The sequence below is a fragment of the Megalobrama amblycephala genome, linkage group LG5 (assembly GCF_018812025.1).
Source record: "Megalobrama amblycephala isolate DHTTF-2021 linkage group LG5, ASM1881202v1, whole genome shotgun sequence".
NCBI lineage: Eukaryota > Metazoa > Chordata > Actinopteri > Cypriniformes > Xenocyprididae > Megalobrama > Megalobrama amblycephala.
In genome coordinates this window covers 20,205,103-20,220,085 of record NC_063048.1, presented here as the reverse complement: position 1 = coordinate 20,220,085, position 14,983 = coordinate 20,205,103, and the positions used below count along the sequence as shown (strand labels likewise).

At 39.0% G+C, this 14,983-nt stretch overlaps 2 protein-coding genes across 3 annotated transcripts; one reads left to right on the top strand and one right to left on the bottom strand.

The window, feature by feature from the left end:
* The first annotated feature begins 15 nt into the window (after window positions 1-15).
* Window positions 16-13,833, top strand: rlf (RLF zinc finger). The gene is made up of 8 exons (XM_048191105.1): window positions 16-284; window positions 4,515-4,669; window positions 4,890-4,971; window positions 5,743-5,878; window positions 6,163-6,365; window positions 6,468-6,604; window positions 8,100-8,241; window positions 8,332-13,833. Exons 1-8 carry the CDS (start codon window positions 69-71, stop codon window positions 13,339-13,341), a joined length of 6,081 nt encoding a protein of 2,026 aa, XP_048047062.1. The 5' UTR covers window positions 16-68; the 3' UTR covers window positions 13,342-13,833.
* LOC125268708 (dynein light chain Tctex-type 1-like) lies at window positions 13,646-14,896 on the bottom strand. 2 transcript variants are annotated; one of them, XM_048191109.1, is made up of 5 exons: window positions 14,572-14,896; window positions 14,404-14,445; window positions 14,123-14,246; window positions 13,946-14,035; window positions 13,646-13,833 (listed from the first exon to the last, which is right to left on the bottom strand). In XM_048191109.1, the coding sequence occupies exons 1-5, from the start codon at window positions 14,596-14,598 to the stop codon at window positions 13,763-13,765; spliced, it is 354 nt and encodes a 117-aa protein (XP_048047066.1). In that variant the 5' UTR covers window positions 14,599-14,896; the 3' UTR covers window positions 13,646-13,762. The 2 variants fall into 2 exon arrangements, with proteins under 2 accessions (XP_048047066.1, XP_048047067.1); XM_048191110.1 differs by having other exon boundaries at window positions 13,958-14,035; window positions 14,572-14,866.
* Window positions 14,897-14,983: the final 87 nt, after the last annotated feature.

Sequence of the window (14,983 nt, the reverse complement as noted above, 5' to 3'; positions counted from 1 at the left end):
GGTGAGAATGCGTGTTGCACTCGTCAGTTCCACCTGGAGCAGGAGGCCCTTCACTATCACATGACTGTATGTGTGCGTACGCGCCGTGGCTGCCAGTGAACATGGCGGATGAGAACGCTGAAGCGGAGCTCGACTGGAGCGGCCGACACAGCCTGCTGCTCGATGAGGACACATTTTTCGCTATGGAGGGTCTGCAAGCCACCCTTCAGCAACTCGAAGCCGAGCTTCGGCAGCAAGACGTTTCTGAAGAATCGTCCACGGAGTATTGCAATAACTTCTGCCAGGTACGCGCTGCCGAAAACGGTGCATGCATGCGAATTGTTTATATGCAACATTTCAGAGCTGTGGCGGCTCGCGTTAGCTGACCAGATGCGAGTTGTGGCTGCAACCAACCATGCGTGGAGGTGTTCTCAACGCGTGGGCCGCTTAGTGAGCCATGCAAACGCAAAACTATTACAAGCGAATTGTGTTGGCATGCACGCCCAAATGACCAGCAAAATAAGACACGATGCAAGCTTTAAGTTGGCGTTTTCTAGTAGTAAGCTGTATTTGGTTGTGTTTGTTAGCTTATACTGTACATAGCGTGTTGCACGGCTTCCCCCGTATATGCGGATATAAGTTTTACGATTGTGGATATGTAAAATCGTGTATTAGAGATTTGGCTGTAAGGGCCTGCTGGAACGGCATTTCCATGTTTTTTTTTGAACAGGTATATCTTATACTGGGGTACAGCACATTGGTGGGGTGGGGCTCGGTTGTGTTTATCTTGTGCATGTTCTCGTCCCTAATAACTTTGATGCCCCCTGTCACGTGTCACTTCTAATAAACCTTGAGAGTGTTTGAATACTTGAGTCCAAATTCATATCTTTTTTTAAGAGACCCAGTTCTCTTTGCATTCACACTGAGATTTATTTTTAGTTATGATTGGGTTTCGGTTCAGTTTTCGTTTTTAGTTATGATTGGGTTTCGTTTCAGTTTTCATTCACACTGTTGTCTTTGTGGAACCAGCCCACTTGAATGTTATTGTAGGCTAATATAGGCCTATTATTGATTATGATGTTTGATATTGTTTTTAATATACAATTAAGTAATTTGTACTACCTATCAAAGTTAACAGTCAGGTAGTGTGTGCATTTGTGTTTATTGAAAGATTTTATTGATCTTTTCATTCAAACATTATTACTCTGTTCTTTCACGTTTTGAAATAGACAATTATTTCAACTATATTTTGACATGAAAATACTATGTATATTTTGAGGCACATTTCAGTCATGTTATATTAAAGTTGTCATGAAATCAAAATTGACCTTATTTTCTTTTTTGCGCACATTACTAGTCTTGTGGTGAACAAATAATCAGTGCAAGTTAATACACATAAAAAAAAATGTTGTCGTGGTAATCTTTAATCAAAATCTAAAAATTTGCTTCCGCTCTGGAATGGCGTTCCTTCTCTGATGACGTCAGTTTGACGGCTTGAGTTGAATATTCTTAAAGGGTTAGTTCACCCAAAAATTAAAATGCTGTCATTAATTACTCACCCTCATGTCATTAAGACCTTCGTTAATCTTCGGAACACAAATTAAGATATTTTCATGAAATGTTAAAACAGCTGACGTGACTGCAGTGGTTCAACCGTAATATTATTAAGCGACGAGAATACTTTGTGTGTGCAAAAACAAAACAAAAATAACGACTTTATTCAACAATATCCTCTCTTCTGTGTCATTCTCTTACACTGTTTACATTCTGCTCTTCCAGGTTCTATGTCCGAACACCGGCGTAGTATTGGCAGATGCTGATCATGTGTGATGCTGACACAGGAGCCAGCCAATAATGTGTCAGCATTCTGACGTAGAACCTGAAAGCACTGAATGTAAACCGCATAAGAGAATGACACAGTTGTGTGTCAGTCATAACACCATAATGCTAATCTTTCAGTGTTGGTGCTGCACTTGAAATTTAGTTGGAACAAGCACATTAACAGTATCCCATTGGGAACCTAAAGGCCACATTTAACAGACCTCAGCTTTGCCTTTTTACCTCTGCTTCACTGTTGTTGTGGCAACCATTTTAGCAGGACTCAGTCCTGACAGATGTCCTCTGCCACATACTACACGTCTGCCTTAAGACTCGAGGTATTTGTTAATTTGTATCACTAAACTGGTTTTCACTTTTCATGGTGTAAACGCAGCATTTGAATGAAAATATAACCCATGGGCAGATATTTGTGAAGCAGGAAGGAGGTCTGTCTTTCACCAGAGCACCCACATATTGGTTGAAAACAAGTTGGAACAAGTTTCCCGCTTGCCATACATCTTGAACTGCAGCTTTTTTTTTGTAAAAATACACTTCTTTAACCTTTGGAAAAGGCTTGTCTTAATAAAGGTTGATGGTTATCAATTATGCTAGTTTGAACCCAATGAGATCAATATTATAGGCTTCTGAAATTCCCAATTGCTATTGTTATGCATGTTTTGCTTTTGCTATTTAAACAGTTTTGATACCACTATGAGCTTTTCTTCATTCAAGATGAAAGTGAAAGCTTTGGGGAGAATCTGGTTAACAGGGCTATACCCAGTTACATAGGGGGAAACTCTCCTAATTTTAGTTGAAGAGGTTAAATATGGCATGACATTTCCATTCTTGTTCTCTATAATAAGATATCAACTGGGATTTAACGTCCTTGAGGCTTGATGTTTGTGAAAGGGGAGTTTGAATGTGTATATCAGGAACACGGAGGTTATCTAGAGTTGCTCTGTGCTCTATTTACATCTACTTTCATCCCTAAGGTCCAATCAGAGCGCCCCAGCACAGATGGAGAGCTGTGGAAGTGTAGTATCAGGGGTTTCTCCTTACATCCTCCCTTGTGTGGACCTGTAGGTTTGCGGTAGACACGGCGTGCTAACATGTTCAAGTCAGGCTCTCAAAAGACCCTTGTCAGCACTCTGCAGAAGTCAGGCCTCATCCACCTTTGTCTTGTTCCTTGTGCATAATACACTACCATTCAAAAGTTTGGGGTTGTAAGATTTCTTAATTCTTTTGAATGAAGGCTCTTATGCTCACCAAGACTTTATTAATGTGATAAAAATGGAGTAAATATTGTGAAATATTACACATTTAAAATATATATTTTTTTTATTTAAATAGATTTTAAAATATAATTTATTCATGTGATTAATATTACTCCAGGGGGTTATTCTCGAAAGCAGGTTATGCGCCAGACCCAGGCAAGTTTATGAAGCAGTAAGCAGAAACCCTAAACTTTTTGTTCTAAAAACTGAGATAAATTTCAGGGTATGAAGAAGATATAGCAACTTATTCTCTGAACATGCTCTAGAACAGGTTATGTTCCAAGGTTAGTTTACTTCAGAGCTATTCAGCACATGCATGCTCTATTGATGAGTCTCCACTGGGCGTGGCAGATTTCACACTCTATATATATTTTTTTAATTTTTAATTGTAAAGCACTTTTTTTTAACATAAAGCAATGTTTATTTTAATCACACGTCATGGATCTGCATTCAAGAGTTTTTGTTTTTTTTTACATTGGGATGTTTTCTATATAATGTATTTCTGTAATAAAACTACATATGATACATCTCACCTTACAACAAATGTGGAAGCAAAATGACTAAACAAAAGTTTATTTCACAACCAACTATGCTGGCAATTTGGACAAAGAATGTAAATCGTCATTAAATAAAAGAACGCTTCTCAGCGTCTGTTTCCATGGTGACTTAATGGGATACTTCACCCAAAAATGAAAATTTTGTCATTACTCACCCTCACGTGGTTCCAAATCTGTATGAGTTTCTTTCTTCTGCTTAACATAAAATAAAGAATGTTGGTAACCAGAGAGTAGACGGACCCAATGACTTCCATAGTAGGAAAAAAATACTATGGAAGTCAAGGGGTCTATTACTTACTCACCACTTGAGGGTGAGTAAGAAATGACATTTTGGGGTGAACTATCCCTTGAAGAATGTCTTTGTGTGTTCATGTGAACATACTCTGAGTTGACTGAACTTACTCCCATATGTTTTTGGAACGATAACTGTGAATAATTAAGGTTCAAGAAACATTTCCTATGTTGAAAACAGTTGTGCTGCTTTATATTTTTGTGGAAACCCATTTTCCGGGTTCTTTGATGTACAGAAAGTTCTAAGAAATCTTTTGTAGAAATCTTTTTGTAACCTTGTAAATGTCTTTACTGTCACTTTTAATCAATTTAATGCGTTCTTGCTGAATAAAAGTATTAATTTCTTTAAAAAAAATCTTCCTGATCCCAAACATTTGAACGGTAGTGTATATCTGCATAGAAATGGTTAAAAGGGATCATACAGCATGAATTTATATGTACGGTTAGGTTACACTTTAACAGACTTTTATTGTTAGTGTGTTTTAATATCTGTTGGACCTCTGAAGAGCAGTAAATTGGACTTGACTCTTGTGTGTGTGGTGTTAAAATGGCTTAATTATTTTTATGATCTTGTTTATTTTGGTTATTCTTGTAGACTCTAATGCATTATGCTGGGAGCAGGAATTCAGTGGAACACGGATTGCCTCTATTGGAAGTTTACTGTCTGTCAATCAACTGTTTTGCTGCTGCCAGGCCACATCTCACAGGCGACTCCCCCAGTGTTGCCCTTGTGCTCAAAAGACTTGCATTGTAAGTGCTATTTTTAGGATACTTATCTAAAATGACAAATGGTATAAAATTGAATAATATCCGTAATTTATGTATTAATAATACCTTTTTGTCTTTTCACAAACATTCAGAAACACAATTTAAATTCTGTCCAATCTGTGGGCTCAACTGTTCATATAAAAAGAGTATACCTATTAAAACTAGGTTGACAGAGTTGCCCATATGTTGTGATTATCTGCAGGAGTTGCCTTGAATTGTTGTTGTCTGTGCCTCAAAATGAAATCCCTTTGGAAGCCTGGCTGCAGTTCCATGGTTCAGTTCAGGTAAGATCAAATTATTGAGTTTGAGATGGATCAAAAGTTACATTTTGACTGAACAGAAGAGGCAAAATTACATTTTCTGGATCCTTAAAGACATTGTGAAGATTAGGCAATCCTTTTTCAAAACATTATTGTGTATAGAGAGGCATAGCAGGGACTTCTTGTATACAGTTGAGTGTTGCTTTTCAAGGTTGACATATAAATAACTTGCATGTACAGTAGTAGCATATTTATGTATTTACATACTTCATGATGCATACAACATAAAGCCACTGAAATAATCATTATTGATGTACAGAATCTCACTGTACTTGTACATTACATTTCTTCTTAATATATTATAGGCCTATAATATATAAAAATATACTTAATATATTTCAATGTATTCACATTTTTATTTGAATGCATCAATTTAATATTAAAGGAGTCTTCCAATTATGGTTTGACTTTAATATAGTTCTGCAAAATGTTTCATTGTACTAAGTCAAACCATAATTGCCAGGCCCCCTATTGAAGACCCCTGTCTCAGACAGTCAGCGCTAGTGTTCAAGGAGACAAGACAGGCTTGTACTGTTGGTGTATTGAACAGAAATAGGGACATATATTTCCCATTGGGAATCAATATAGCAAGTACAGTCACCCTAGACAATACAGAATAAAATATAGTGGCATTTTATCTAAAATTAGGTGTCTGTTTGCTGGACACTAGTTGCAGGCAGATGCTATAGACTTTTTTCATTATATATTTTTCACTCTGTGGTTGACTCTTTACAGGCGGCCCATGAGGCCATGCTGCAGTATGGCAGTACAGATTTGCATGCCCTTCTGAACATCACAGGTGAAGGTGGAGCTTGGAATAACCCTGTCCTGGTCTCACTTCTTACTGGTCAGCCCACAGACCCAGATGAGGGTGAGTAACACCATATTATTGCAATATAGTTGATTATGCCCACAATAAGTGTAATGCCATTTCTTTTTCTTTGATTGAACATTTTTTGGTTTATTCTGCCATGTGGACAGGCTGACATTTTATTACACAGTATGTTTGAAGTAAAAACTTATATCTGCAGTTTTACCAGTTTAAGGGAGTTTTAATAAAGAATGTGATGCCTAAAGTCAGACCTTACAACAACGTTGATATCTGCATTAAAACACAGTCAGCTGTTTACTTATCATTGCCTTCCTCTGGAACAGTGAATGCATATCTTGCTTTGGAGGGAGACGGTTTTATGGAAATGCGGATCAAACACTTGGAAAAAGTAGGGGAGGTAGAGAAAGCACTGATCCTCAACAAAGCCTGTGCTAACTGTAGCCTCCTGCCTAACCAGTCTACTTTTCGTCAGACCTTTGTCACCCAACTGTGCCAACAGCTGCCTAGTGAGGAAGCTATTTTAGAGGTAAAATACACAGTTTTACTTAATGATTGTCTCTGATTAACGTTAAACTTCATGATGTGTTTGTTAATAAACTCTTCTACTATCTCTCCCTCTGTCTATAAGATTTCTAGAATAGATGCAAAAGATGTCCTGGACATTATTTGCAACATGGATTCTGAGGGGGATGAGAGCACAGCCTTCATCCTGTGCACCACATATTTTACACAGCAGCTACAGCAAGACAGCTTGTACTGTTCCTGGTGAGGACCTTTTATAACCAAAACACACTGGACTGTCTTTGTATGTGTTTACATACATGTATATATGTGCTTTGTTCATTTGTGTACCGATCACTGGAGATAATGCTAATACCAGGTGTAAATGCGATCGAAAAAATTAGATTTCCAAGTCAAACAAGCTCATTGACTTTGCATCATAGTGTGTACACTAGTGTTGTCATGATACCAAAATTATGACCTCGATACGATACCTGAATATCTCAGTGCAAATAAGATGAGCTAGAGATGTTTGCAACATTGATGAAAGGATCAAGCCAAAGTAGATTAAAGTTATTACTGCCATCAACTGCCTCATCAAACTCATCAAAAAAAAGTTTGCTTGACAAAATAAATCACATTTGTATATTTGAGGGCATGAGTATCATGTTGGCTAATTATGTTATCAATCACATTCATTAACCAATGACAAATCTTTCAATTTCATGATACAAGTCCTTTATGTCACGATAACAATATCAGAATGGTTTTTATTTTATTTTGTCTTTGACATAAAAGAACAAAAATTCAAATGACAAACAATAGGACAAATACAATATAAGAAAGATATTAGATAAAATAAATAGTGCGTTATTTTTTTTCAGGTGTAGACTATTTAAGAGTAGCATCCAAGAAAGAAATCCTACAGAAGTTGAATAATTAAATATGGAAAAAACACTGCATAATATTCACTGTACATTTTTTTTTTTTTTTTTTAAAGTAATTCAGTCAAGAGCAGTGAGTGACTCTTGTTTTCTTTTGTTGTTTGATTAACATTATAGCAGCAGGTTTATTAGGCTGGTGTCACTTTAAGAACTAATATACGGATCCAATATACTGATATACATCTGATTTTCTGTTTACCTTTGCTTAAGACAAAACCGACTGTGTTCACGTGAATACTTTCCAAGATGGGCATTTTGACATTCTGTGTTTATTTGACCATTTAAGCGCAATAAATGTGAAAGAACTGAATTCGGAATTGCATGCTGTGGAGGCTTTCGGGTGCACTTCATACACTTATGTATGTAGTATGTGTTAGACAGCACAAGAACCACTTTGAGTTCTTTTTTGGCAGTTTATTGCACTTGACTCATTTTAAAATCAAGCACATCTTGATTTTTTTCATTCATGCATGTTTCTTTATTGCTCTAAAGTGTCAAAGCTAATATGAGAAGACAAAAACATTGGCACTCAGGGAGTGGAAGCATAGCACTCCACACAACGTAAGATGGGAAATATGGCTCTAAACACTTCTTTCTTAAAGTATTGGTGCTAATAAAATTAGGAATCATACTGTTTTTACTGCAGGGTATCGTATTTTTAGTACTGGTATATCGTGCAACATTAGGGTGCACAATATATTAGCACAGGTAAACTTGTGGAGTGAAGGCCATGATTGGGTGTATTTTTATTTCTTGTCTCTCTAATGTTGTTTTTTTTTTTGTTTGTTTTTTTTTTGTTTTTTTTTGCCTGTCAGGGAGCTAACCCTCCTTTGGAGCAAACTGCAGAGAAGAATTGATGTGTCCCTTGAATCATTTATTGAACGGTGCCTCCAGTTTGCAGCCATTGCCAGGACTATCTACCATCTCCTATTCCTCATTCGTGTAATTCAGACAGAGGTGAATAGATCTGTTTCCTCCCTCGTTACTTGGTTATCCCTTGAATGTACACTAAGTTGTTTCTGACTTTTTGTCTATTGTATTTTTCAGACAATGCAGCTTGGCCTAGCAGTATCAGTTGAACTGTGCGTGAAGGCTCTTCGGCTTCCAAGGCAAGATGACGTAGATGCAAAAACAATGGTCTGCAAAGCTGTTGTCTGTCTACTCCCTGATGATCTGGAGGTGATACGAGCTTGTCAGCTGACAGAATTCCTTTTAAGTCCTGCTCAGGAAGCCTTTGATGTCCTTGAGGAGCTCTACACACGTCCTGATCAAAAATATGATGAGGAGAATGCCATTATTCCAAATTCCCTGCGTTGCGAGTTGTTACTTTCTCTGAAAGCACATTGGCCCTTTGACCCTGAATTTTGGGACTGGAAGACATTGAAGCGCTACTGCATTCAATTACTGGGGCTGGAACCTGAAGAAGAAGTAGAGGATGAAGTAGCACCCGAGGAGCTATGTAATCTTGGACCAGTTTTGAATGAAGAGATTGAAAAGGAGGAAGAAAATAAATATAAGCTTAATGTATTTAGCAGCACTGAACAAGAGCAGACAGTGGAAAAAACGGAGACGGAAAAGGGACAAAAAGTCTCAAAGAAAAAAGACTCACAAGACGTCTCTAACAGATCCGACACGCATCAGAAGAATAAATTTGTCTGCCAGATATGCCATAAACAAGTGGTTGAGACACGAATCTGTCACCATGCCAGAAAACACATGGAAAATGACATGTGGACATGCCCTGTGTGTCTACAAAATTTTAAAAGTAAAAAGGAGTTTGAGCCACACTCCAAAAAACACATTCAGATTCCTGCAAAGGGTCACTGGAAAAAGAAAAAAGTGAAGAAGAAGGTGGACCTGCAAAATTATTTCAAGGAGGATAGTTTGGATGAGCTAGAGCCTGGTCAAATTCCTTTAGACCCTTCCCTAGCCATGTACTATCAGTCCACACATGACCCTGTTGTATTAGAACATATATTAGAGCAAGCTGCCAGTGTGCCTGATAAGCAAGTAGAGAATGACTATATTACATTTGATTACATCAATACATACTTTAAGTTACAGGATCGTGATGTTTACCAGTGTCCAGCCACTAACTGCTCAAGGAATTTTAAACTTTTTAAGTACTTGGGTGTACACATCAAAAATGAGCATAATAATGAAGACCCTAATTTGAAACATTACCTGGAGATGAAAGACCGCCGGGAGAAGTGCACTTTCTGCCGGAAGACCTTCATGACTGCCTATCACCATCGGCAGCACCGTTGGGTCCATTATGGAGATAATCCTTACATGTGTGTGGTCACTGGATGCGGTGCCCGTTTTGACACCACCAATGAATTTATAGCACATAAGCATAGTCATGGGTTCAATTTGTCCTACGGCTGTGAGTTGAAAGGCTGCAGTTTCTCTTATTGTGACCTTGGGCAGCTCTACCACCATGAGGCACAGCACTTCCGCGATGCAGCTTACACTTGCACCAGCCCAGGGTGCAAGAACTTTTTCTACTCTCGCAGGGAATTTCTACAGCACTTGGCCACTCATGACATCACTTTCACAGAGAAAGACTTTGAGACACAGAGAAAGATGAGACGGAAACTCTTGATCCCAGTTGTAGAAAGTGACTTGGGTTCTAGGACAAAGGCAGAAATAGAGAATGTTGTCCAAAAGGGTGGTTCAAGTTCAACTTCACAGCTCTTGGCGAACAGTGAATCTAAGGTCTCGTTGATGTGTGTTGCTGTCTGCTTTGATGGGAGAAAGTTTACATGTGGCTTAAAAAAGTGTGAAAGGACTTTCACTACTGCAAGAGAACTTCAGAAGCACTTGAGAATTGCTCATCCAGGAGAGTTTAATGAGGAGGATCAATTATGCAAGAAGAAAGTACAAGCAAAGCATTCTAATACTGAAGCCAATGAATTGCATAAAAGTGGCCAGGATAAGACTCTAAAAAGGTCATCTACCGAGGAATCCAATCACAAAAAGGATCTCTCGCCTGCTCCCGAGTCCGTAGATTGTGATGCAACACTTTCAAATGTGGAACTCGGTGCAGCATTAACCGAAATCTTGCTTGGATTGAGTCAACTAAGCCTTAATTCTCCCAGCACCAGATGTGCTGTGCGTAATTCGCAGAGCACTTGCACGCCTACCTTGAATGCAAGGTCACCTGCCAAAGCAGCGAACAACAAAAAAGAGGTGAGATCTCATGTAGCGAGTAGTGATTCAAAGAGGCTGTCAAGCAAGTCAGAATTGCCACAAACGCATGACCACATTAAAGACTCTGAGAAGAAGAAACCCCAAAGTGAGCCCTCAACCAAGCCTTACACCTGCGAAGCCAAAAGCTGCCACTACCAGAGTGTTACCTGTTGTGCTTTAAAGCAGCACTACATTAAGATTCATGGATACTCTGAGGAGAACTTGCAACAAATGGAGGTGTTTCAATCTCAAACGTTTGAGCCTCTCAAAACACCTGATAGCACTGAAGATTCTGTCTTGGATGACAATCAACCACATAGCGAGTTTCTTGTGCAGGCCACAACCAAGCCTTACACCTGTGAAGCTAAGAGATGCCACTACCAGAGTGTTACTAGTCGTGCTTTAATGCAGCACTACATTAAGATTCATGATTACTCTGAGGAAGAGGTGAAAAAGATGGAGGTGTTTCAGTCTCAAATATTCAAGCCTTTCAAGTGCCATCTCTGCTCCAAGAGCTACAGAAACAAAAAAGAATTGAGGCTCCACTATATACAGATGCATCACATTAACAAAGCTGTTGTTGAACAGATGAGCTGCTCTTTTAAAAAGAGGCTAGCTGATAAAGCACCGGTGTTGTCATCATCTAAAATGAGGAACAAGAAGAAGTCACAATCTTTGAAGGTGGATGACATTAAAACCCAAAGACGAGACAAACATCTTTGGCAACAGAGATGCCAAAAACAAGATTATCAGTTGTGGAAAAGAAAACTAGATAGGAAAAATGGAGAAATGGGAAAAGTTAAAGCTAAAGAGAAAGAGAAAAAAGTCCCTTCTGAAACTGATGCTGATGTAAACCATGAAACGGTTGATGTTAGGGGAAGCCGCCGCTTGGTAGCAAAAGGGAATCTGAGCCACATCCTCACTAAATACAATAAACCCTTTCATTGCGTGCACAAAAACTGCAGTGCTGCCTTCAGTAATCAGAACGCCCTTGTTGGCCACCTTCAGTTAGCGCATCACTATAACCGCTCACAGTTGTGCTTTCCATGTGAACACAAAGGATGTGATAAGCAGTTTGGCAACTTGTCTAGTCTTACTAAACACTACCGTAAAGAGCACAACTTTAACAGAAAGAAAATTACATCAAAAGTGTCCTGCAAATCTAAGAACATACCAAAAAGACAGTTGGCCTCATCAGAGGAGCCCATACCAAGGTTCAAGTGTACCTATGCTAACTGCAATGAGTCTTACCATCTCAACAGCAGCCTCCTGCGTCACACAAGTCAGTTTCACCAGAACCAGACTCCCCTGAATCCAGCTGCTACTTCTGTGAACAGCAAGTTCAAAATGAGCTATAAAAAGCACGTGTTCTATAGGCACTGTGATCCATCTGATTCCCTTGTCGTGCGTCTCCAGAGTACACCTAAAAAAGATGAGTCAAATAGTGGATGCCAAACGAAGTTGATCATCTCACCTTCTTCCCAGTCATCACAAGATTCCCAAAAGCTGCCTCTTAAGCAACCTTTGAGATGCTGCCTCAAGGATCAGGAAATCGCTCGGTCTGAGGAGAACTTTGAGTCCATTGAAGAAAGTGCAGAAGAGGTGCTGGACGAAGTACCTAAGACACCAAAAGTCAAACGAAAAAGAGGATTTGATCGGTTTGTCTTCCGAACACATGAGGAGGCTTTGCAGATGTGCCAAGACCGCTGCCTGTCTGTGGCCTTCCCTTGCATGGTGCAGAACTGTGACTCTGTAGTCACGAGATTGAGTAGTTTAAATCGACATTATATTACAGTTCACAAATTTTCACGTAAAAATTGGACTGATAATATGGACAAATTATGTTACACTGCTGAACAGTTAGAAGAGATTATACAAAAGAAATCTGCTGTGTCTGCTATACCTGATTTAACAAGGATTCCAAATGGTGTCCTCAAAATGGAGTATCAGTCTGAACCGGCGACCCCAGGTGGACCGTCACAGCCAATGAGCCTCCACTCGATCAAAACTGAATCAAAGGGACAGGAGGTCATTGAGTTTTCAGATGAGCCACACCCCGACAGAAATTTGCTTATTGCTGCTGAAGATTTGCTCTATGGCTCCCCAAAGTCAAGCGGGCACCCTGAAGAGCCTGTTTCCGCGAGTCCAAGTCACAAAGACCGATCAGACTCGGAGTTAACGGCACCTCCCCTTATACGACCTCCACCGCTTGACCTGTCTCCACCCTCTACCCTCAGAATTGCTGTTGATGAAGGTTCATTTGACCCCTCTGGTAAAGACAGTAAATCTATTAACATTCCTTCTACTGTTTCCATATCAGTTCCCACCCCAACTCGGCAGCCCCTCAGACGTAAGAATGAACTCTCTGAACCACCACCGCCAGTCCCTCTTTCGCCAATCCCAAAGGATCCTGTAGCGCACAGTCTAGCACCACGAGCTTTTGACATTGCAGCTTACAAACCTATGGGCTTCGAGTCCTCATTCTTGAAGTTCATTAAAGAGAAGGAGGAGGAGATCAAATATGACAAGCCGTGGACTGCAGGAGTTAATAATCCTTGTCTCAAGCCTGATCCACCTCGCCGCCGAGATTGTTTCAGACGGAACTGCTCTGTCAAAGAGAACACTCAGAGAGGAGCCCCCATCTCTCGAAGCCGCAAGTTTCGGTCATCCCCACTGAGGCACTTGATCTCTAAAGGAGAGTGTACCTCTATCCAGAATCTCCGTCTGATTTTGGAGAGGGCTTTAGGGGGCTGTGGCGATCAAGCTATAAAACAGCTTCAGTTCTTGAAGCCTGTCGTGGTTCTAGAGAGGCCAAAGTCTTCTGCCTCCATTCTCGATCTCTTACCCTCTGAAACTAAAGCATAAGCTTCTGCTGGGCAACAAGGCAGTTAAAACTCTTGTCAACCTTTTTTATTTGAGAGACTTTCATAGTATTTTTTATATCATTGATACAATTTTGGTTCTTTGCTGCCAGAATTGGGTACCTTGATTGTTAAGTTGTGAATGTTTATATCTGTAAATAAGGTCAAATAAAAAAGAACAAAAGATTTCAAAAATACATATCCTGTTACTTTTGTATATAAATCAGACCATAACTGTAAATGACTCCACATGATCCATGTTAGGTTTGGTTGGTTTTATATATATACTATGAAAAGACACACACAGATTTAGAATTGAAAATGAATTTATTCAAGTAACAAATTAAACAGGGACAGTATTGCTTGTTTATGAGGCTTTCAAAAACCTTTGAACATGAGATGGGCCTACATGTTGATATTCATCCTCAGATGGCAAGTCCAAAAACACTAACACTGCAGTATATGGTTTTATTCTCCCACCGTACTGTGCAGCTCCCTGTGGGAAAACAAAGGTCAATGTCATTAAAATTGGTTTTAATTTTTCGATAATGCTTGGAATGGATTATTTAAAGTAAGAAATCAAATCTGAAATACGTGCCCGGTCTTACAATATGTCTTACCATCTGTAGTATTGTCCCAGAAACACGAGCTGGCAGTGTGCAAACCTGCCCCATTTTTTTGCAGTATGATGCACGTCACTGGTTGAACAAACAGAAGAGTGAATTTGAGAAAAACATACAGGTTTACATAAGTATTGCTGTCTTTTAAATTGCCTGTTACCATACCTATGTACTTGAAAGGTTTTCCTAATTTAGTTAGCTGGTTCAGACTTGACTCTACAATGTTTGACATCCACTGGTTGATTTTGCTGTGTTGGTAAGAGCTGTTTCCAATGGTGCTTTCAACAGCCTGTTATCAAAAGACCCCATAATACCATAGTACTTGATTATTGCAAAGAAAATATTGATCATTTACATTTCAAAATATTTACTCATGCAATCAAAGTAATTGAATTGATAGTTGAGGAATGACTCAATGCCTACACATTAAGGTAGTAAATTCTTACTTCTTTGATAACTGTGGTAATCTCGTCCACAACAAATGTAGTCTGTGAATGAAAGTAATGTATGGTTAAGGTCGCAGTTTAGTATATAAGAACAAATCTAGAAAATATTTATACTACAGAATAACAATTCTATAACATACTAGTTATTATGTTTTTTGTCTTAAGTACCTCCTCAGCAGACTGATCTTCGTCCATTGCTCGACTTTATTCAGTGTTTTGTAGTTTCTATAGAGACAGCAAGTTCACTCTCTGGATAATCACGGCCACAGACTCGCTGCTCCCAAGATGCTGTTCTTCAATGTTTTGTTTTTGTCTCGTCTCGCAAAGCAACGACAATAATGTCAAAGAAATCACCAGTTAATTTTATTTTTTTTTTATTTTTTTTGTCACATCTCGAGTATGTGGGGGGGAATTGTTTTATGACGTTTTGTATTATAGGAGGACACAACAAAAACTGTAGAGAGTACATTTGGGAAATACATTTACTTTAACTTTGGTACATTAAGAGTTGATTACTGTATACTAATTTAATATAAACAACTGTTCTCTCACTTGACCTGTTCTCAGCTGTTCTGCTCAT

What these genes read in the sequence shown, in the direction of transcription:
- LOC125268708 (XM_048191109.1), bottom strand. Translation starts at nt 14,598, where the DNA reads ATGGACGAAGATCAGTCTGCTGAGGAG. An exon ending in TTACCACAGTTATCAAAGAA is followed by an intron (nt 14,247 to 14,403) that starts GTAAGAATTTAC and finishes TTTTGATAACAG; the next exon opens with GCTGTTGAAAGCACCATTGG. An exon ending in AAAACCTTTCAAGTACATAG is followed by an intron (nt 14,036 to 14,122) that starts GTATGGTAACAG and finishes TTGTTCAACCAG; the next exon opens with TGACGTGCATCATACTGCAA.
- rlf (XM_048191105.1), top strand. Translation starts at nt 69, where the DNA reads ATGTGTGCGTACGCGCCGTGGCTGCCAGTGAACATGGCGGATGAGAAC. An exon ending in AGTTCCATGGTTCAGTTCAG is followed by an intron (nt 4,972 to 5,742) that starts GTAAGATCAAAT and finishes GACTCTTTACAG; the next exon opens with GCGGCCCATGAGGCCATGCT. An exon ending in GACAGCTTGTACTGTTCCTG is followed by an intron (nt 6,605 to 8,099) that starts GTGAGGACCTTT and finishes TTTGCCTGTCAG; the next exon opens with GGAGCTAACCCTCCTTTGGA.